This window comes from Melozone crissalis, unplaced genomic scaffold, assembly GCF_028551555.1.
Source record: "Melozone crissalis strain CALT ecotype California unplaced genomic scaffold, PUWL_Pcris_2 ptg000002l_1, whole genome shotgun sequence".
Taxonomy (NCBI): Eukaryota; Metazoa; Chordata; class Aves; order Passeriformes; family Passerellidae; genus Melozone; species Melozone crissalis.
Genome location: NW_026535780.1, coordinates 12353188 through 12376924, shown reverse-complemented (window position 1 = coordinate 12376924; position 23737 = coordinate 12353188). Strand labels below are relative to the sequence as shown.

The 23737-nt window shown below is 37.4% G+C and overlaps 1 protein-coding gene across 1 annotated transcript in view; it reads left to right on the top strand.

Annotated features, from left to right (window-relative positions):
* MTBP (MDM2 binding protein) overlaps positions 1 to 19839 on the top strand; it is a 28062-nt gene extending 8223 nt beyond the window's left edge. The window contains exons 10-21 of the mRNA XM_054286372.1: positions 263 to 380; positions 3201 to 3374; positions 4507 to 4620; positions 5843 to 6007; positions 6355 to 6448; positions 8000 to 8155; positions 10265 to 10360; positions 13425 to 13691; positions 14938 to 15184; positions 16276 to 16389; positions 18056 to 18121; positions 19536 to 19839. Coding sequence (XP_054142347.1) covers positions 263 to 380; positions 3201 to 3374; positions 4507 to 4620; positions 5843 to 6007; positions 6355 to 6448; positions 8000 to 8155; positions 10265 to 10360; positions 13425 to 13691; positions 14938 to 15184; positions 16276 to 16389; positions 18056 to 18121; positions 19536 to 19571 — 1647 coding nt within the window. The 3' untranslated portion in view covers positions 19572 to 19839. The remainder of the gene's footprint in view (positions 1 to 262; positions 381 to 3200; positions 3375 to 4506; positions 4621 to 5842; positions 6008 to 6354; positions 6449 to 7999; positions 8156 to 10264; positions 10361 to 13424; positions 13692 to 14937; positions 15185 to 16275; positions 16390 to 18055; positions 18122 to 19535) is intronic.
* The last annotated feature ends 3898 nt before the right edge of the window (positions 19840 to 23737 follow it).

Here is a 23737-nt window from a genome sequence, read left to right as displayed (position 1 = left end):
ACTTGCAATATATAATAAATACCTTGCTATGTATGAAATGGAAATTCAGCAGTTAATTGGACCAAAAAGTAAACACAATTTTAACAGCTTTTGTGTCAAATGCAGTTCCATTTTGATTGATGTGAATGACAGGTATGTTTAGTGGAGACGTTTTTCTTCAGTTCAACTAGATTTGAAATAATGTCAAAACAGTAGCTCAAAAATGAAGTGTAAAACAGGTTTCACTGATATTGCATGTGTTATATTTGCTCTCCTTATTTAGGTGGGAGCTTTATTTACATTGCCATGCAATGTAAGCAGTGTAGTGATCCCATCTCCTGCCCAGCTGAGCTCCAAGAAATGGAAGGAATACATGGCTAAGAAACCCAAGGTCATCTCTGGTATGTGTATTTTGTTTGGTTATATATATATGTGTATGTGTGTGTGTGTGTGTGTGTATACATGGTGAGTTTTTTCTGAGCATTTGGGATTCTCTTTCTAACTTCAGTGAAATCAAATCAGTGATTGTAATCTTCATTGATACAGAAGATTTAGTGAATGCAAGTTCAGCTATGCAGACTTGTAGGAAGAAAAATGGTAACATAATGGCAAGCTTTGGGGAAAGAAGGCATCTCCTTTAAACCATTTTTGTGTCCTGTCTGTCAGTTAAGATCCAATTTCCACACATCTTTGTAAAGTGATTGTAAAATCCATGGTGGAGAGGTGTACTTCTGCAAATGGAATTCCAGTCTGCTTCACTGAGGTGCTTTCCTTGTTTAAGGATTTCCAGAGGTTCTTCAGTGCACTTGCATTTAATTTCAATCTCTTCCTGGGAAAAAACCAGACTATTAAGAAATGCTGAATGCCTCCATTCACCTGGGAGCCAGTGTGCCAAATCTGTGGTTGAGAATGTGCTCCCTGTAGGGCTGCAGTGATGGCAGCTGACTCTCACACTCTGTGCCAGTGCTTGGAAACCTGATTCAGAAGGTGGGAGAAGAGAATCAGTGCAGACCAAGGCTGTGGGAAGTTTCTCAGTCAGCCAGTAAATGTGCCCTGCAAGTGGAGGCACTGTACAAGCAGTGACAGAGGTTTGTAGGCACATGAAAACATCAGGCTCAAAGGAACTTGGTGGTAACCCAGTGCTTAAAGTACTTACCTGGGATACAGTGAAGTGCTGGATTCTGCCTTCTTTCATAATCTCGTCATTTATACGTGGTCTAACATATAACTGAAGTAGATTCCAAGGAACAGTGACTATTTCTGTTGCCAACTTAAGACAATTTTTTTAAACAACTATGCAGATCAGGATGTCTCATATTTGTGATTAATATTTTTTTCAGGTTTAGGGGCAGGAAAAAATGGAGAGGAATTATGGAATGGGTACTGGCAGTGTTGCCTTTTTCCCAACCTGGAAATGAAACTTGAGATAATTTTAGTGAGGAGGTAATATAAAAGAGAATCTTTAATGAAGGCCTTCAGAGGCAGTTATGGAAAGATGTCCACAAAAGCCCACCCCCCCTGAGGATGAGTACATTTATAGGTTTTAGGAAATTAGCATAATTGATAAAACACTTAGGAAGATGAGTAGTAATGTAATTCCCCCCAGGTCAGGCCCCTTCTCTGGAGCCCTCCTTCAGCACTAGTTGTACTTTGTCCATGAGGATGTATCTTAAAGAGTTGTTCTGGGCCTTGGTTCCCAGGAAGAGCCAAGATAGCATGGGGCCTTGTACCTCCTGGCGCTTGGATCTCTGGAATTTTTGTCTTTCTGGTTAGGGAAAGGCCATGGAAAAGTATTGGGAAAACTAGCTACTAATACAATAGGTGACAGAGTTAGAAATATATGTGTGACAAATACAGAGAACATATAAAAGCAAAAAGGCAAAACCCAAACAGCATCAGCATTATATAGATGTAAAGTTATCTCTGCATGTTTGGAAGTGGCAGTGTATGGAGGGTGTGGAGCTGGTCACAGCAGCAGCATTTGTGTTTGTTGGAGAGATACTGCTGATGCAGCCAAAGATCCCCAGTGTTTGCAGGATATTTGTCCTGTGCTCCAGTGGAAGGGTTTTGTGCAACTATTAATTATTGTGTGATCAGTAATACACAATAGGTTCTTATTAAGCCTCTTGAGTAAAATTTACAATAGGAGGAGAAACACTGCCTTTTGTTTAGTTGAAAACTGTTTATTTTTTAGTGTCTAACACTAATCTCACTCTAGTAAGGATTTATGAATCCTTAATCTCTCCCATCTGTGGGGAAGGTATGATTCTTGGTATCGATAGTTCTTGAATGCTAAGATTAAAATGTGAAATAAAAGTTTATTTATCAGGAATCAGCTTTGAGATTCCAAGATAAACAGGAAAAGGAATATATTTCAAATGACATAGGAAGCAGGACAATATGACAATGTTTCTGGAACATTTTTTTCCTTATTGTTCTTTTTTCTTTCTCTGAATTTATGTATTGAGGTAGTGATGAGGTTTGCCCTCTTTTCCCATGTCTAACTATAAATTTTCAACAAACACAGGAATATGTTATTTCTTGCTAACAAAAATGTATGATACTAATAAATGTTAAGTTCTCATAAAGTTAATTATTGAGACAGTACTGCAGATATCTTATGAAATTAAAATATTTGATTTTTGAAATTTAGTACATCAAGAAGTATTCATTATCTTTATCGCTATGTCTTCCAAGGTGCTATAAAATGTTTTCTGTGTGGAAAGATAGCAAACCCATCCTTTCACTGTTACTGTCAGGTCCCACATTAATTTACTTTCACAACTGCATTCTATATGCCAGTGTTCAAAAATAGAATGTCTTTATCTTTCATCCAGGCACAAGGGTAAAGCAGGGAGTGAAGCTTTTATTAATGAATAATGCAGTGTCCTTGGGAAGAGTGTGTATAATACTTCCTTTTCTTCTAGGGTTGTATGTTTGTCCATTGAACACTTACATTATTTTGATGCACATATGCAGAAAGGCCTGGTTTTACCCAGCAGAACAGAAACTTCTCTTTGTTATTTCCTGTGAAAATGTAACTTTGCCAGTTAAAGGCTTGCCTGTTACTTAGCCCAGTTAGAGAACTCTTGGTTGGTGATTAGTAAGATTTCTCACAGAACAGAAGAAAGCAAATGAAAGAATTTTGATGGTGGATTATAGTTTGTTTTAAAGATGTTTTCCTGAGGGTGTTTGACAGTTATGTCTTGATGTTTGTTAAGTTCCAGAAATTGAACTGAAAGGAGAATCTTGCCGATATTATTTCTTGGTACAAGGCAATGGCTCTGGAGGATGTAAAGCAACCTTGATTCATTCAGCTGGCCAGATCAATGGGATGGCTACTCTTGCTGCAGTAAATGGAAAGCTAAAGGCAAAAGCAGGAGAAACAGATTCAGGTAAGAGTGATCACTTATTTATTAATGAGTGTCTGAATGCAGGAAATGGTAAGTTCTAAAATTCGTAAGTTCCTTTTATTCACTCCAGTCAGTATTAAAAGAAGGAAAACAAGGAGAAATATTACATCTTTTATGAAAGTGTCTTTTAAGTATACTTTTCCAGATCCATAAGAAAATATACTAAGAGCTTTTTTATTCACAGAATTTACTGCTACGATATTTTTACAATTGACTATGCAAAGTTATTGTCATTTATTTCTCATAATCGAGGTAAGTTGAAATTTGTTTATTGTAAAGGGATGTACAGGTAATATTAATGCAAAACAAATTTGTGAAGCTTAAAGTTCAGGAAGTGTGTGTTGTTGGTGTAAAGACTGACCAGCCCATGCCAAAAATCTGTGTAAATATCTCTTGAAAGTCCTGTTTCACTGATGATTTAAAATAAAAACTGCAAGGCCCGTAGACAAGTTGAGTTTTGTTATAACCTTCAGTCCCTTTGCCCATGTCCATGTTACTGCAGATTGTTTAAGGTATGAGCTGGCACTCCTATTCTAACTGCTCCACTAGGGAAGAGCAGGTGTGCAGCCATTTATCATGGAGTAGTTGTCATGTTACAACTGCACCTACCAGATAACTCTACTAACTCCTGTATTTGTTTCAATAACACTGGCAGAGAAAAGGAGCACAGTGACCTGCATCTTAGCTACTTAATTCCTTGTTATTGAAATAAATCTGTCTGTGGTAGGACTGACTACTCAGCCATTTATCCTAATTAAAATCCCATTAGTACAGTGTCATAAGACTGAAAGTACTTGACCATATGTTGGGAGAAAAGTTTTCTTACGTGGTATCAAACCTAGGATCTTTTTACCTTCTTTAAATGTTAGTCATGTTGTGTTGGCATTATACAGGTTTTGTACAGAAATTCAAAAATAGTCAGGCATCTCTTTGAAATGATCCTCCTGATGTTCAATTGGAATTAATTAGTTTGATTTTTCAATGATTGGCCATATTTTAAAGTCTCGTTGTTTCTTTTGAATATGAGATTTTTATGTTTCCTATGTTTATATCCTTTATTAAGTAATGACTCCAAAGAGAGATTTGTAATAAAAATTTCTTCTAATCTGTACAGGCTTTCATGTTTCTGACTTTATCAAGTCTCTGCCATGCTATTATGGAGAGGATATTGTACAGAGAGAAACAAAACTGTCACGTCTCCAAGTCTTTGCCTTGAAGGAGTATCTCAGTAAGTAATGGGAAAGCTCTGGTAATTCTCAAACTGGTATTTAAAAGGTCTTTATTTCACATTGGATGGGATGGCTCACCTTACAAAACTGGAGATGTTTGACAACCAAAGTGTGTGAATCACTTTATGAAAAAATAGCACAAGTTTAAAAAGAAACTTGGAAGTACATCCATGTTTATCTGTCAGATAATGGAAAAGAGAACACTGTATTAGTGCTGGTGGTTGTTACATGAATACTCTGAATTTTTGAGCATAGCATTGAAATAATTCTATGCAATTCTATGATGATTTCCCCTTTACTGCTGGATATGCCTTCTACAAAAATAAGAATTCTGGTTTAGGTTTTTCAGCTTTTTAAATTTTACTCTTTCTTTGAAAAGTCTTAAGCAGCAGAGGAAAACCATGCATTGGAGATTTGTTAGAGTTATCATGAATGCATCATTCATAATAAAAACTTGAAGGATCATCCTCCTTAGATTTTTGACATTGCAGAGAAGTCCATTTGAGTGTCCTGATTTTTTTTCCATCTTAAGTCCATTGCTTAAAGAGACTCAATTAAAAGAAAAAATACTTCAGAGTGATTGTCTGGCTTATTGAAAATGGCATGCTGTAGAGGTAATTTAAGTGTATGATCATTAACAGAATAGCAGCTTAATGAAAATAAGATTTCTGTAAGTAGTCTTGTCTCCCACCCCACACTCCCTGCTAACTTAGTCATTCTCAGATTCCTGTCTGCTTCAACCCTGAGGCTGGACCTGCTTTAGAGTTTGTGTTTTAGTTTCTTTTGAGTGGGTCACCCATTTCCATTAAGAGGCTGAGTAGGAGCAGTTGGGATTCACTGATTGTCCTAAATCGTACCAAAATTAGCTGACCCTTGATATTATGACCAAAGAGACCAGAACAGGCTGACAGTGACTCAGCAAGTCCAGGTGTTTGTCTCTGGGGGATTCAAACCTGGATACACTCAGAAATGCATCCATCCAGAAGTTAAAGGACAATAAAAACATGAATCATGTGTGACTTCAGCTATTCTCACTGCTGTTTTTTCACTTGTCTTTGGGATAAACCACCCATGTCTTACTGGTACAATAGTAAGTGTCAAATTAACTTACTTTTGTTATGGGTTCTGGGTGGGGATTTTCTTGTGTAATTGTATTTTAGCAGGCTCTTGTTGTTCTTTGTTACTAAGCAGATGCAGTACCTCTTATTTTTTCTTTTCTAGAAAGAAAGGAATTGACCAAGCAGCCTCTAGTTATTTCTACCAATGAGTTTAAAAGCTTATTAAAACTCACAAGAGAATGTTTTTTGGACTCGTGCAGCACTAATCTTCCTAAACCTGTTCTACAGAAGGTCTGCAATAAAACCAGATCATGCACTGAGACTTGTGGTAAGTATTTTTATTTATAAAATTTGCTGCTTATTTTCCTTGGATGTTTTCTCATACTGGTTGTCAATCTTTTACTAAAAGGAGTAATTTTTAACAAAAGGGGAAAGAAAAAGTAAAACAGCTTTCTAGGCTTATTTTGCAAACTGAAATTACCCTTGCATTTCTTTTTTCTTCCTTGACAAAAAAAAGTCCAGAAAACATTTCTGATTGCATCACCAATGTTGTATTTTGTTTACATACTTTTAGAGAGTGGCATTGAGGAATATCTATAGATAAAGGACTGTATATCTGTCTCTTTAAGGAATAAGATTCTTTATTTAGGTTTGTTCAAAATGTATTTCTTGCAGAGTCTGACTTAATAGAGCCAAATCCATTGGAGTGGCCAGAAAGACACGTTCTTCAAAATTTAGAAAACTTTGAAAAAAACAAACAAAAAATGAGGTAATAATGAAATACTGGTGATTTTCTTTGGAGCAGCCATTAAACTTTACTATAGAGGACCTTTATATGTTGATAACCATAGTGTAAACTGTTTTCACATGTTGATAATCTTTCAAAGAAAATATTGCTTAAGGCTAAAACTATATTTTTTTCTATTTCCAAAGGTGTAGTTTATTCTAGAAAATAGTAGGAAAACATACAAAAGCTTTTCTTTCTCACAACATACCCTAATAAATATAAATAATTTAGCTGTTTTTGTCAACATGTACAACGTGTTCTAATCTTCTCATATTTCCTAAATAGTCAGTTGATAACATATATCAATAGTTGATAGTCAATAGTTGATATCATATACCAAGTAAAAATTTTGAAGTCAAAGAGCATATTGGTTTTATGTTTAAATTTATATTTAGTTATGTTTTGCCTTCAGTACTGTTCACATGAAACCCATAGGTCTTTGTGTCACTTAAGACAGCCTGTTGATTTCAGTTGAGCTCTCACTTTTATATAAGACTTGTCAAGGAATGTTTAGGTTGGGTATCTGATAAAGGTTCTTTACCCAGGCTGTGGTTGGGCACTGAGCAGGCTCCCCAGGGCAGCGGTCACAGCCCCAGCCTGACAGAGCTCAGGGGGAGTTTGGGCAATGCTCTCAGGCACAGGGTGCTGATGGTGCTGTGCAGGGCCAGGAGGTGACTCAGTGATCCTTGTGATCCTTTCCAAATCAGCCTGTGCTGTGATTCTGTGGCTTAATGGTCTTTGGTAATGTTAATGTTCTTGCTGACAGACCTGTAGAGGCAAGTGTCCAGCTGTCCTTTTCTGAGTCACTTCCATCCCATTTCTCTCAAGTACCATAGGTGGCCATGGCTTAGATTGGAGTTCTGCACATGGTAAATTCTCACATTAGCTTTCTCATGGTGGTATCATCATTATCATCATCATCATCATTATTGTTATTATTATTGGCTTTTATTTCTCAAACAGACAAAGTTCTTCCTTTTAATTAGCTGTCAAAAAGCTTCCTAAAGGACCTTCCTGTTACATAGTCAGTGTTAATTTTATTGTTCATAATCTGAACTGAGTCTCTTTCTTATCCTGTGTCAGGATACAATGTGTTGCTTACAAAGGGAGAACTTTGATGTAGTTGATTGAAGACACTAAAAGAGTGGAGGGTTGCATGCAGTAGTGACTGTATAGTTCCTTTCCTGTATATTGTGTAATTTTTTTTTTTATGGGAACCAATTTTTGGTCAAAAAACAGAAAAAAGGGGTGAATAATCATCTTCCCATGTTATATTTCATAACCACGCTCTAAATTCTTGAAGAAACTACTTTCTTCAGTTGAATTTTTAGAGAATTTGCACCAATTATGTTCTTTATCATGAACATTTGTGTTAATGTTCTCAAGGAGCAACTTTGTTCATTTTACTTTGGTACTAGTTTAATTGCTCCAGAGTAGCAATGATTTCATATTTTTTTAATATTAAATGAGTTTGAGTTTATTAAAAAAAAAAATAAATCTTAGATTGGTCTTTGCTTGCTGCCTTTTTTGCAGAGTTCCTCTGTTTGCACATTCACCTGAGCAGCTGCTGGGACACAAGGACAGCCAGAGGGAGTCCCTGACCTTGCTGGATGCCAAAGAGCTGCTCAAGTTCTTCACCCCAGAGGGGCTGCCCGTGGGGGAGCTCCAGCCACTGCAAGTTCCCAAGCGGTAAGAGCATCTTAGAGCCACTAACACCAAACTCACAGCTGATGTAGGGGGTGTAAAAAGGGTGGAATGGGATTCACAGAATGGCCTAACTGGATTTGACTTTATAATTTTCAACATCCTTATGTCACATGCCTGTCAGTGAATTCAACTGTTTTGGTCTCCAGTCAGTATTGCTATTTAGTTCTTTCAGAAATGGCTGGAGATGATGATCTTGGTCCTAGGCCTTTAAATAACAAAATCATCACCTGAACAACAAACTGGTTACTGGTAGAGCCCTGCCAAACTGCTCCTGCCCTATATGTCCATTTCCAAAAGAGTATTTCTAGTAAAGCAGAAGCTACTGTGGTAGAGCTTTAATTTTTTGGGTGTGATTTCTTTCAGTGGAGGGGAGTCTAGGTGGGAAGACAAAACAAGAAAATATCTGAGCCTATTTAACTGTGTTTGTATCCTGTCATGCTTTTTATAGTTAAATGGAGTTACTGGAATAATTTTCAGGATCTGTACATCTATTAGAGTTAAGGCCAGACTCTATGAGAGTCAGATGGTGTTTGTAGAAGCAGAACTTCTACTATTTTTGTGCAGTGTGTCACAGAGTGCTAGGTAGGCAAGACAGTCTTTGCAGTCACTACAGTTATATTTGTTGACCTTTTTAATACTGAATAATAGAAACTATGATGCAATTGTTTGATACAGCCCTTGATAATTTTTCAGACTTCATTATATGTAATAAGAGTGCTTGTGCAAGGGAAAGGTTCTGTAGTATTTTGGATTTTCTGTAGGATTTTTGAGACTTCTCTAAAATAGTTTGAAGTTTTGAAACTAAACTGAATATGTTCTGAGCAGACAATTCAAGCAAATTAAAAAATATGCAGTAAAGATTTAGAATCTCCTGCTGGGTTGTTAATGAGTGGAGAAGATTTAGAATTTTGGCTAAAATATTTTCCTTCCAACTGGTTGTGTGAGAAAGAAGTGAATAATTTTTCACTAAAAGAACTTTTTTTAGTCTTTGATTTTTTTCAAAGCCTCCAGAGAAGCACTATAGCATAGAATACTATGAGTGTCTTGAATGATTTGCTTTGAGCTACAGATGAGTGAGCTCTGAATTTGAATTGAGTCCAGCAGAACACTGTACTCCGAGCTGCTCACTCCCCTAGCAGTTGCTTTGAGTAAATTCTCTGGAATTATGAGGAGCTTTGCACAGTAGGTGATCAAGAACAGTGAATATGGACCTAAGGATCTTCCTGACCAATAGAAGGATTTAAGAGATTTTGAGAGAGAATTAAAGGCATGTTCACTTGTTTTCTGTGTTTGAGCTTAGATAGAAGTTTGATAGATTACAGTTTTGGCTGACAGTCTTTCCAAATTATCATTTTGCTAGATTCGGTATCACATCTTTCCTGGATGTTTTTCTCAGATTATTCCAGTGGAAATGATGTAGAGGCAGTCTATATGAATAAAATCTGAAGCAGTGTGTAAGTTTCAGATTCTGTTACATCTTGCCTTTTCGTCTTCCCTTCTTTAGAGGTAAATGTCAGGGTATGTTGAGATCTGGCAGCAGGATCTTTCTATCTGCCTTGCTATGGCTTATTCCCTTGAAATACCCTCAAACAAATACACTCTTATGATTTAGCTGTAGAGAGTTGCTAGCTGGAATTGAAATATCCCAGGAAACAAGCCATTAGTTCTGAAGGCTGGGAAAGATGAGTGTTAGGTGAGGCAACAATTTGAAGAGAAGGAATTCACTACTTACAGTGTGTGATTGAGAAATGGGAGGTCACTTCCCAGTTCCTCTCAGCTCATTCTACCACTCAGTTGTCCCATTGTGATATTTGCCTAGTTTTATTGATAACTTGTTTGGAGCAGTGACCATAACCATCTAAGAAATGTCTAAGAGCTTCTGCAACAATAATAGCTCAGTAGAAATTAGTTGAACTTAAATTCTCACTTCAGTACAGATTTAATTTTCCATTGATGCTTTATCCTCAGGGCTTAGCTGCAAGACATGCTGTTTTGTTCTTCATATGTGAAGGCATTTGTTTCTGATTTTTGGAAGTATAATTTATCCTGAAGGTAACTGGTTAAAATAGATCTTTATTTTCCTCCTTTCAGTGAAAATGCATTTCTTTTGACACCAGACCTTACTCCTCGAAAACTCAGAGGTTTGCCTTTTGAAAAAGCAGCTGGATGCCATTACCATGGACTTGAGTAAGTTTCCTTCTTTTCTCAGATTTACTTTTTAGTTTCCAGTCTAAGTGTAATTAGAAATGTTTCAAGCAACATGTTAAGGCTGTGTTAATTATGGATTAAATGTCACTGGTTTCAATTGCAACATTGCTGCCTTGATGGTAATGCAGGAACATTGAAGGTCTTTTTTTCTCAGTTGTACTGCTGTGTCTCTCCTCAATGTGTCTGAAAATTTTAATTCAGAGCTACAAATGGCAAGGGAATTAGTACATATCAAGTTCCTAGTGAAGCACATGTTTTAAGTACATACATAGTTTCTGCTTTGATATTTAATTGTTGACACTTTAGGACTGATAGTCAAAGGGTTTAATGAGACCTGCTGTGATGCTGCTGCTACCTGAATGTTCAGGGAGCCTGAAAACACCAGCAGGCAAGTGTTAGTGGTAAGGATGTTCTAAAGGAGCCATATGGCTGGGACTGTTAGTTCATCTCAGCCAGCCAGCAATAGTTATTTGTCAAAGCAGACAAATGGGCAAACTGTCACATAATGTAGCTGTATAAAAATAGTCTAGAAAAGTACAAATATTGACCTTGAGAAGAAAAGGAAAAAGGCTATAGAAATGCTGGAGTAGATAATTAAGCATAACTCTTCCATAGAGACAGTCTTAATGCAGCATATATTAAGAAATGCAGTGGATACCAAGCATAGTTAGTTCAGTTTTTGTGCAAGCTTCTGCTGCCTCCTGAAATCACATTATCAGAATTGACTGACAATGCTGCTGGTATTTTTTCCCTATTGATTTTACAAATAGTTTGATTAAGTCTGTATTTAGTATCTGCTGATTTTAGCCAAGTTTTATAGGGCAATGGAGCACTCCTATCTCTTTAGTTATCTCTTTTTCTAAGCAGTAATTCATGAGCCTGTTAGCCTTTTTAGATTTGTAATAAGAGGCACAGAGAGGCAACTGGGTAGAAAAGAGAAATGCATATGGTAGGTGTGGGAAGAAACCACTTGTCTGCTGTTTGTTGCTGTGTGATATCTTGCTGCCCTGCCTGACCTCAGCAAGGAGTGTGCCTGAGATTCCAAATTAGGCACAGCACAGCTTGTGCTGCCCCTTCTAGCAAAATGGGACAGATATAGACTGCAGGGTGTTGTGGAGAGGAGGAAGATCCTGGCATATTAATATTGCAAGGGCAATGTGCTTAGCAGAATGGGAGGGAAGCAGTAGAGTGGGAGGTAGCTTAGGACCAGAACATATTGTAACAAGAGTATTCAGATGTGTTTGGTACTATGCAGTTTTCATCTGCCCAGCTGCTGTATTTATATTTGGAGGTAAAGTCTTGTCAAAAAACCAAGGAGCAGCAGTTATCATAGAATGGTTTGAGTTGGAAGGGACCTTAAATATCATCTAATTGCAGCCTCCATGCCATGGGCAGGGACACCAACATCTCGCATTTTTTTCCCCAGAGCTGCTCTTAATTAATTTTTCACTCAGCCTGTATTATTGCTGGCATTGCCCTTACACAGGTGCAGGACCTTGCACTTGGCCTTGTTGAACCTCATCAGGTTTGCACAGGGCCATCTCTCAAGCCTCTGGATGGGACCCCTTCCCTCTAGTGTTGACCACGCCACAGAGCTCTGTGTCAATGGCAAACTGCTTTCCTGAAGTCCAGGGGTGAGCTTCCTGTGTGCTCTCCTTGCTGCCCTGAGGATCCCAAACTCCTCTATTTAATGGTCACTGCAGCCAGGGCTGCCCTTGAGCTTCACATTCCCCACCACCCCCTCCTTCTTGGTCCAGCACAGCACCTCACCTCACTCAGAGAAGGAAGTTACCAGTGCAGTCCAGGAGCCTCCTGGATTGCCTCTGTCCTACATATTGGCCCTCCAACAGATTATTTGGATGGCTGAAGTCCCCCATGAAGACCAGGACTTGTGAATGTGAGGCTGTTCCTATTTATGATTAAGTCAAATTTTTGGTGTAATGAACATGCGCCAGACACTTGAATGCTGTTTTGCACAGAGAAAGCAATTGCCATTAAAGCAGTGAGTAAAATAGCAATTTAACTTCTAAAGCTAAATGGATTTTTTTATCTTTGTAGGGTATGTGACTACTCAGGGTACTGAGAATATAAATAAGAAAAATTAAATACCTTGAAATTTTGAAGTTCAGACAGCTTACTCTCTTATCAGATAATGAATTTATTTCTAGTAGAAAGTCTTCCTCAACTGTAGAAATTTGATTCATCAGCCAGTTATTAGAAAAATTATTTTCTCCCTGAATATGAAAATACTCTGAAGAAAATGGAAACATCAGAACTAGCAATTTAACATGACTCCATGCCAAGAGATAAAAGTAAAGAATGTGTCTTGCATTCCTGAGAGTAGGAAACATTGCTGAGCAGTTTGAAGGGTGGGCAGAGCAAGAGCTCACGCTGCTTAAAATAATTTGTAACGGAGGCTGGAATAAGACGGGGTTTACTGTTACCTTTCCCTGCACTACAGTAAGTTACTGGGTGATGAAACACTGTTCTCTTGCAAGTAATCCTGGAAATCATTTATACCAGAGAAAAGTTAGTTAGGATGCATTTTGTGTTACCTCATGTGTGTTTCACTGAGTTAGCACTTGTTCATTTGTTATCTTTCAGCCCCACTGTAGTTATTACAGTTTGTTCTGTTGATTTGGTTGATCAAACCACTTATTCATTGTAGTCAATAGGAAGCTTGTGCTTCTTCAGTGATACTTTTTTGTATTTTTAGTACTTAAAAAATGTGAATCCTCATATAGCAGTGTTTGTCTCAGACAAAGCTAAAAGTTGCATTTCAAAGAGTTTGAATCTTACAAGAACGGGGTAAAGAGTTATAAATAGTATATAATTCAGCTTCTTTGTTGGAGTTGGACTTAAGTAGAGCAAAACCCAGGCAAATATTAATTTACTGGGCTGTTAAAAGTTGTATTTCAGAACAGTATAGCAGTTCAAACAAAAAAAAGGCTTTGGAGTTCACATGACTGTCAAAAGTAAGTTTCTTGATTGCAATAAAACAGAGACTTTCTCTCACAGGTTTCTCACCCAATTTCAATTTTAGATACTGTCTTGATGACAGAAGAGCCTTGGAGAGAGATGTGGGATATGCTGAACTTCAAACTCGCCTTATTCGCTATGAAACTCAGACTACTTGCACCAAAGAGTGCTGCCCTGTGCCTCTTGTCCTGAGTCCTCTCCCATCTCCTGCAGTCTTGTCAGAGCCTGGAAGTGTCCCTGATGGAGAGACTTTGCAAAGTGAATTCAAAACAGAGACATCAAGGCTAAAACGCAGATCAAAAGACCTGGATTACTTTTATCCCAAGAAAAGGTAATGCACTGAATAAAATGAATCTTTAGCATGAAATGTTTCAGTGGTCTCTTGTGAGCTGCATCTTTTCATTTCAAAATGTTTTAGTGAAGCTATCTAGGCAAATGTTCTAGTTGTTTAATCCTCTTCTGTAGGTTCATTTTTTTTTCCTCAAGTGTGATCTCTGATCAATGGCATTAGATTAATCAAAACCATGCAGCACAGGCACACTTTCTTTAACAGATTTGGGGTTATATTCTGCAGTCTCAAGTGCCTTTGAAAAGATGACAGCTTCATCTAGGATTGAAACAGTCAGGGGTCCTGTACTACGAATAAACAGCTAAAGGTTTAGAAAGCCAAGGATTGTACAAACAGAATAATTGAATTTCTCATCCAAAGGACTGCTGGCATAAGATGACCTACCAAAATCCAATCTTATTGTCAGCCTTGTTTATTAAAGTCTTTTCTGGAAGTTTAGTTTTAAAGATTTCCCTTTCTATCTTGTCCTCACTCAGAAGATGCAAACTCTATCACTGAATAATAGCTGCTAGGTAACAATATTTCCAAATTCACTTTTTTACTGTAATACTTCACTTCTTCCTTATTTCCAGGTTGATAGCCTTTACATTCCAATCACCATAAGCCTTTAACAGAAGTCTGATTTTAGAAATAAGTATATCTTTTGCAGCTTACTGTATAGTTAGAAAAGAAGATGTGATTATACTTAACATTTTGTAAATTGGCATTTGGAATTACTAATGCTCTTACAGTTGAAGGATCAAGGATTACAATGTTCCCATAGAATTATGATGCTCAACTTTCTGTAGTTGAGTTGTGACATTCCTGTAGGGCCAAAAGAAATGAGATAGTTTGAAGAAGTTTTGTCTCATCCGAAGACTGGAGATGAATTCTCTTCCCAAGAGTTTTATTATCTTTGTTACCTGATTTCTTCAGTTTGTTTCTAGATCTTTTTAATCAGAGGTGCAGTGGGTCTCTACATATCACAGCCCAATCCAGTCAGCAGAGTGCTCTTCTAATACAAAATATTTTACATATTTACACATAAATATACATATACATAATATACATAATTATTCTATAGAATAGAATCCTGTCTTCCTATCTGCTGTTTTCAGATGTTGTTTGCAGGAATGCTCAGTCCTTACTGCTCTGAAGCAGCAGCCTCTCTGGCAGAAACAACGGCACTAAAAGAGTCGGTACAAAACCTGCGAGTGACTTTTATAGGGTTTTCTCCTGTTCTTTGTAGGCTGAGCAGATGTGAGAGCACAGAGTCGCTGCTGTGGCAGGCAGGGGGGAGCAGCAGCAGGAGTCACCGTGCAGTGGCTGTGCCGAGGAAGCGCTCGGACAGGGACAGGTCCCGGTCCCCTGGTGCGGCTGCAGCGCCATCGAAGCCGCCCGGCCACGGCCACCGAGCTGCCGCCAGCGCCGGCCCGGCCGCACAGCCCGAGCCTGCCAGGCCAGAGAAGGAGTCGAGATCCCAGAAACACACCAGGGTAAAAATCTGCCTTGTTCTCCTAGTGAAGAAGAGCTCTTTAACTTCCTTCCATGGGACTTGATTTGTAAACATTGTTTAACACAAGGTGAATTATCTTCAACTAGTTTTTGTTACTGAATGTCATTCTGTTCACTTGTGTAAGTGAATCACTGAGAAGGGTGCTGCAGAAGCAAAGAATGAAAAAGTGTGCAAAGATAATTTTATCATGCCCAGAAAATTAAGGCTGAGAGAGATGACAATGAGGAATAAAAAGATGGAAATGAATAGCAATTAATAAGAGTTATGAAATATAGATGATTAATGTAAAACCTAAAGGCACCAAAGACATACATGTTCTGGAAGGGTCAAAGGCATCATGGAGGAACAGACTAGTCTGAGAATAAAGAGATTTCTGTAGTTTTATAAATCCATTAATTGAGATAGCAGTTAAATAATTTGGTGGAATAATGTTTAATTATTAGCTGTGTATATTAGGAATGCCTCTTCTAAAATACAATGTACAAAACTATTTCTGACTTGGTGATACAAATTTTAAATTAATCCCAGGGTACAAGAAGAACACTGCAAGAATCTTAAGGTACTGTCAAAGGCAAGCTGGAATGGTCCAAGGAAGCATAAATTGGTGTGATTCATTCAGACTTACAGCAGAGTTTAAACATCTCTGATGTAAAGAATGTCAGAGGAAATTATCCAATGAGACTTTAGTGTCAGATTTTAAATTTTTTTTTAATATGCATGTATCAAACAAGTACAGCAAAAAGTGATAATTTTATATATATTATTTTGGAGAAAAAAACCCCAAGATAATATTGACTTCCTTTTTATCTTCCAAGCTCCATGTGATCTTTGTTCACTGATCTTTGACATGTAAGCATTTTTTTAATATTTTAAAATGAAGGAAATGGAGATAGACTGTTAAATAACTGCTCCGATTCAGGCAGTGAGCTGATCACATTTGGCAATAAATTGAAGGCAGGCAAGGTCCCAAAAGATCAGGTTTTCTGTGTTGGGCTTTTTTGCTTCCCATGGACAATTTTTCATGTCAATAGTTGGGATGAACTTCTGAGTATGTTTTCTTCTGTTTCTAAGATGCTGAAGGAGGTGGTTGCTAAGACTCTTCAAAAACATGGAATTGCAGAAGATCATAAGTGCTTTGCATCATGCAGCCAGCGTCTATTTGAGATATCAAAATTCTACTTAAAGGTAACTAGAAGACACACTCTTACAGCTCTTTATTCTTAGTTAAGTGAAACCACCTAAATAAAACTTGAGATAGCATGTGGGATATTCAGAGTTGATTAAGCTAATATTTCCCAGTGGTGTGTTAGTCATGTGTAGATTGTGAGGAGAGACCTTTAGACTTGTTGTCAAATGGAGAAGGTAGTTTTGCAATATAATTTGGTGGGGTTTTGCTTGTTTTAAAACCTTCTAAAGCAGTAGCCTTTTATACATAGTGAAATAATATGCTAAAACATGGGCCTGTTAGGTTAGGTCACTCCTAAGGGCTGCAGCAGCTGAGGAGGCAATAGAGTATCTCGCAGTTGTAGCTGTGACAGCTCAGCTTTCTACTTTGTTCTAAGGTTGTTGGCTCAATAAGAATCTTACAGAACTGACTCAGAAATTGCAGTTCCCTGACATGATGTTCTCTGTTAGCTAACACATACTGGCTCAGCAGCACCCTGTAGAATTGCATCAACCTCATGTTTAGGGGGAGATGAGAATTCTTTCCACAATACCTAGGAGACTGTGAGTCAATGCTGAAGCCCATATTACTTGGTCTGAGCACAAAATCAAGTTAATTACAGTATGGAGTGATTAAAAGCTATTGCTCACCAGCTGAGCTGCTGTTCTGTTCATTTGCATGTGTTTAACTGTGGGTGAACCAGCTCAGTTTAGTCAACTCCAGTAATGGTGCTTTAAGCTAAAAGAAAGTTGAGCAGGGCTGGATGCTCACACAGTCAGAACATCTTGCTGATAAGCACCAATTTCTTAAATAATTTGGAACACAGTTGTGCAGTCATTCTGTAAGTGCTCCCAACATCTCCCTGAAATATGCCCCGAAGGAAGATCTCCTAATCCAAAATCAGAAAGGGCTGCAGGTAGGGATGTGTAAGTAGAGCAAATCAGGGTTTGTGGTTCTATTTCAAGTAGAAAAGGAAAAGGAAGAATATGGCAGTGATCCTGTCCTTTCTAGAGAGAGGTGTCACAGGATTGTCTTCTCCTGAGCTGTCTTGCAACTCCAAGTCTGTGGGAATCCTTTGAATCTTTTGTGTGCTGCATAATTCAAAAGCATGGTAACATAGGTATCATTTTCCTCTGGAGGCAAGTAGTAAATGCATTTTCTTTCTCTCCAGGCAAGGTTTTGTTGTTGCTTTGTTTAGAAGAGTAGATGATGTTGGACTCATTAAATGGACTGCAAAACAGAAAAGCCATTCTAGATTTTTTCCCTTTTCTGCACTGGTTTTCCTTTCTGATGTCTGCTTCTCTGTTCTTTGCCAAAACTCTGTATTACAGGGTAAGCTCACAGCTGATTTCCATGTTTATATAGAAACAGGATTTCAGTCAAGACTTTGAGAACTTTGAATATCATTGAAGAAAAAAATCTGGAAATTGTGCAGAAAAATGCAGAAATTTAGGAAGACTCAATCATAATTGAGTACTAGGTTTAGACTGCTGTAAGGAAACTGCAACCCATTGGAATAGATTTAAATTACTTTCCTTTTTTTATTAAAAAAGCAAAGGCAAATAATTATTCTTTTGTTCTGAACAAGGTGATAAAAGTGTAACACTGCCGTGGTTATCAGGGCTCACATAACCCAAATTAGAGTGACTGTATGCTGACTTCTGTGGCTTTTTGTTTGATATTTAGGACCTAAAAACTTCTAGAGGACTTCTTGATGAAATGAAGAAAACAGCAAATAGCAATGCTAAGCAGGTAAGACCATGTGTGTATTTGTTCTGTACATAGCCACAGGATGGTTTAGTCCACAGCTTTAAGTGATGGAGAAATGCATGTGGGTCTCATTTCACTCTGATCTCACTCTCAGGCAGTAGTTCCAAGGGAAAATTTCCAGGTTTTGGATGGTATTTTAGTTACAGATGCCAAGATGATGTGCCACAGTGAGAAACAGAAATGAAGACAATAAATGTTTCTACATCACTGAAAGAAACAAACAGGAAAAAAAAAGAAAGAGATGAAATTTTTCTTTAATTAGGATCATTAGGGAGTTGTTATTTTCTTGTGTTGAAGGAAATAACATTTCAAAGGTTAGGAAGTAATAAGCAGGTCTATGAAAGGAAATAAATTTTTTAAAAGAAGCAATGAAAATGAGTAATTTCAGGCTTGTGAGTAACTGTAAGCACAAGGGACATCAGGTGGGGTTATTTGTGCATAATGTGGGACTTACATGCTCAGCAGCACAGAGCAAGTGACAGAAGTAAATATTCCTCCAGAAATTAGGTAACTCTGGTACTGAGTTCTGAGACATACACTGAAGTGACTCCATGATTTGGGGAAAAAAAAGGAAAAAAGGGTAATGCAGAATTACAGTGCAGTTTTCATAATCATAAATTATATGGAAGAATTTGAACTGAGGTGGGTAAGTAATAGAAAGAAAGCTGCTAGATCCCCAGAGAACTTACTCTATGAGAGCAGTATTTGCTGTGTTCTGTGCTGTATTCCTTTGTGCATTGCTTTGTATGGACTATAAGGTTTCAAAATCTATATGGGTTGTGATGTTTGGTGTTGAACTGGGCTATTGTGCTGATACACTGTTTCTCACCTCCATCTTTGTCTGAGCAGAAAATTGGTCATTTTTTGTATATTTGCTGTCGAATGAACACCATTAAAATTGGTGTTCTCCTAAACTGCTTATGTCTCTGTATTAGAGAGTATTTAGTCAGTGGTCTGAACAACTGCCCTGTTTGGAAAGCAGCAGTGATAATGGAGGTAGAGACAGCAGTGCACAAATTATCCCTCATTCTTTCTTCTCTGGCATTAGGAACTTTTACTGCTGGAAGCATGAGCTGTTTGGCATTATGTGCACCTTCTTGCTGGTATATGGAGAGAATGGGGTGAAGTATTTCAATTCAAGGGTTCTAAAAATGCCTTTTCCTGAAGACAAAGCATTCTGTAAGATTAAATACAATTCTAGGATAATGCTATATCCTCTCAGATTATTAACAATACCTTCTTCTCCTGAGTAGTTTGCTTTTAAATCCTGTTTAATAAATAATACACAGATGGTGACAAAGGACTAAAGAAAGAATTGATAACTATGAGCTGTTCTTAATTTGCTTTCAAAACCGGGAGGTATGTAAATTGTTTGCTTTCTCATTTATTTGTCCAGGTGATTGAATGGGTTTTGGAGAAGACTAGCAAGTAGAGGCACTGTGTGGATTCTATTCACACCTTCCCAGGAGCTGTGGAGACACAGCACTTCTGACTTGAGAAGCATTACCCTGCCCAATGCGCACACAGATCTGCACACTGGGAGGACTGTGGTCAGTGGAGTTATATAGACTCATTCTTCAAGCACTGGAGCAAGGTTGGAAACTTTTTATACTGAAAGTTTTTAATGTTTTTTTTTAATTCAAATCAAAAGAAGTTGTATTTTATATGTGTATTTATTACGTTTGTTAAAACTAATATAGCTTGACTTGATTTTTTAAAGCTTTGTATATTTTTCAACCAGTGTATTGGTTTTTATATGAATAAATACTCCCACATATTTAATTTTGATAACTACTACTTTGTTTTTCCTTTTTGTGTGAAGATCTCTATTCTCCTTCAGCTAGCTCTTGTATAAAAGCTGTTTACAGCATCAGCCATTGACAGTTTATATACTAATTAAGAACAGTTCCTATTCTGCAGGTGAAAACAAACACAATCAGAATTTGAACCATAATTATCTCTGTGTTGTAATATAAGGAAGAAAAAAGCATGGCTTGAAACATGGTGCAAGGTCCCATTAAAGAAAGTTTCTTTGTTTTGCAAGCTGACTTTTCAGTATAATTTCCTGCATGCTCTTTGTAACACTCCTTAGAAAAATATCTAAGGAGAGGTCTGAGATTTCTTTTCCTGGAAGAGGAGAAAATCAAAGCAATAGTGGTAATGAGGATGGTGAGAGCTGGAAAAGAGCTGGTGTGCTATGCTGAAATGTAAGGAAAAAAAGAGTTTCTGGCTGTGTTGCAAACACAGTAAAATACTAAATTTGGCCTCTGTTTGTTTAATCTTTGGCATGTATCTGGCTGGGACTAATGTAATTATTCAAGTTAGTATTTTGTTGAGATGTGGAGTTCCTACTAAGCTTTCTGTATGAAGGATTTCCTATTTATCATATAAACTAACAGGATTAAAACTGATAGAGATGCAGGGCTATTGTTTGCTATATTATCCCAGGAGGAAAATAGATTAAGCAATACAAATATAAATGAAATGTAATATTGTGAAAAAATAATCGAACTAAACCATGTGGAGGTTAGACTTAATACTGTAAAATCTGTGCTTTCTCTAAAGAACCTTCCTGATTTTGGGACATTATTCTTTGCTTAATTCTATCTGGCGTAAAGCTAAGCTCTAAGGATGTTTTTCATGTCTAACAGGATCTTGAGTTCATCTGTTCGGTTCCTTTGTTCCCAAGTTTACCAGTCCTGAACTCTACAAGACCTTTCCTGGCTGGGTGTGTACTTGGTTTAACTGAGCTGCAAGAGGAGAGCTCTGCAGTTGTTGTGCTGTGACAGTGGGCTCTAGTGAGTACTGTGTGCATCTAAGCCCAGGACAAACATAACTACTTGTCAGATGGATTTCATTTGTCTGCAGAATGCCACACATCCACAGCATCCCAGTTTTAGTGATTTGGGGAAATAGAAATGAAATGAAGAGAGTTATTTAAATAATCATCTAATAATAAGTGCATGCACAGAATTGCTCCAATGTAATGATTACTGTGTATGGCTCATGTTTCTTTGCATTCAATATAAAAACAAGAAAGTAATCAAGACATTAACCTTTCTTAACATCTTACAGTGAATCAGGAAAGGCTCTACTTCCAGAGAGAGAAAAGCTGTAAGCTGTAGCCTTATCTCTTCAGCCTGAATGCTGATACTTTTGTCTGAATACTAAAGGAAGCCACTGAGAGTTGTGTTTTCTACTTAATTTTGGGAAGTTTATATATTTGTAATTAGAAAAACTTTGTAGTTAATAATAATACCAAAGTTGATAAGTAAAAGTACAGAAGCTCTACATTTCATAAATCCTTGAGGCTAGCTGCCATGAGCAAAGAAAATACCTTCAGGAAAGTAATTAATAATTTGAACTGCTTTTCTTGTACTTCAAGTAGAACCCAATGGTTATTGGTTTAATTAATTCTGTGGACTCAAAGACTGGCCTGAAATAATCAGCAGGAAAGCAGTTAGGGAAACATAAGCATTTTGATGTATTGGTTTTCTGCACAATTCCCAGTGCAGAACTAATACACTGCTACCCATGTCTCATTTGCTCTTTGTGTTAGTGGCTTTTTAGGACAAGTGGTTAGCTGGTTTAATATTGTGGCTTAATAACACTGTGCCCCATTTGAGCTGTGATAACTGTCCCTGTCCATGCTGTTAACCTACAAAAAAGTAGGCATAATAATTTGATCTGGTCCACTGCAACAGCACTTCACCAAATTATTTTACATCTGTCATAGTTCCAAAACCCCACACTGAGAGTTCCTGCATCTTGGCTGATATGCTGTAACTTAAGTGATGCAGAATGTAACATCACCCTTTGAATCTGAACTTCAAACTATTTTCTTGTTTGTGACTGCTGAACCCCCCAAATCCAGTCTGACCTATGCATATTTTGGGTGCTTGCTTTCATGTTTTTGCAAATCAAGATATAAATCAAATTCACCATTACACATTTCTGGTTTACCCATAATCCATCCATCTATATAACAAGCACATAACATAACATAGCATAGCATAATAACATTATGCATTATATGTAAAAGCACATTATCCATTCATGTTACATGCTTATATTCCCCACAGGATAGAGGTAAGACAGCACTGATGTGGTTGCAATTACTTGGTGATATGATTACTTGTAATATTACAGCAATTAATTTTAATTACATTATGAGTATCACTGGGCTACCACAGAACTTAGCTTGGGTACTAACGCTTGCCCAAATCCATAAACTTCTTTGTCCTAGCTCACAGTTCTCCCTTGGAATTTGTTTTCTGAATTTGTTTCCTAATGCCTCTAATTATTTACACAAGCATAGAAATTCTGATGAAGGAAAAAAAAAGAATAGCTAATCCCATGTGGGAAAAGGAGGTGATGATGTTCAACAGGAGGTTGTCATCTCTGTTAAATATTTAAAATGTTGTTCCCCTCATTCTTTTAAATAAAAATTTTGTCCTGGTTAGTCTGGGGATTCACTTTAAGCAAGCAGGCTGAGTTTCTCAAAATTCTGCAAGCATATTATTAATATCTGTTCTTTAAAATTGAGGTCACCACTGAATTCAAAAGTGTCCATAATATATAAAATTATGTAATATATACTGTATTAATGGTCTCTCTATATAGTAAATAGATTCAGTAACTAGCTAGTTATCAATCTGCCAGTTTGACTTTTATGGAAAACAACATAAATTTAGAAATCAATGGTAGTATAATGATCTGGAGCACATAATTTCTTCCGGCTCTGATTCTGCTTCTACTGAAACCAAAGAAGCTCCAATTAACTTTTAAGCATGGGTAAAAGCACACTGAGAATGCTCTCAGCTGGAAATCAGATCAGTCTCCCTTCCAATCAGCTGAGCTTCCCAATGCAATGAGCTGGGTGGAGGAGGGTGATGCCATGTCCTGTGGGAGAAAGAAATTCTGACACTCTGCAGAAGGAAAACACTTGTTTTGTTATTTGCAAAGGATTAATTCTAGTGGTGTTTGTGGTGCTGATTTGCTTTGTAGTATGTCAAGAGTCTTGTTTTGATTTCTAAAGTACCTTAAGAGAGATGCTGGTTCCATTTGAAGGGCAGGACTGTCAGAAACACCAGGATGATTCCCTGAACACAATCAGATCAGCTTTATTTTTTTTAACAAACACTTTACATCACATTTTTCCAATAACATTTTTGCTCCAATATGTATCCCAGTCTTTCTCATGGTGAAGCTGCTATACAAACTTTCTGATAAGACCATTCCATTTATAGTAATTATTTTGTGAAAAGAGTGAAATTCTGGAATGTCCCTTTTTAGGCTTTCCACAAGGCTGTTCTGTCATAACTTGGGTCAGACTGAAAGAAAAGGCTTAAATTCCCACAGTTAGCTTTTCTATTTGGGCCACTAAGTTAAGAATTAAATCAAAGGAGAAATAAAACAATTGTTTTCCCATAACCATTCATAAGAGAAAAAAGGCACATGTTGGCCTCAGTCCTTGAATGCAGAAGATTGAGCAGAAATTTCTGCTTTTTCTTAATTTTTTGTAAGTCTTCTGTTACCACCTAGTCCGGTATAAGCAACAAGAAAAGGCATTGCAACTTCAGCAGAGATGTCTGAATG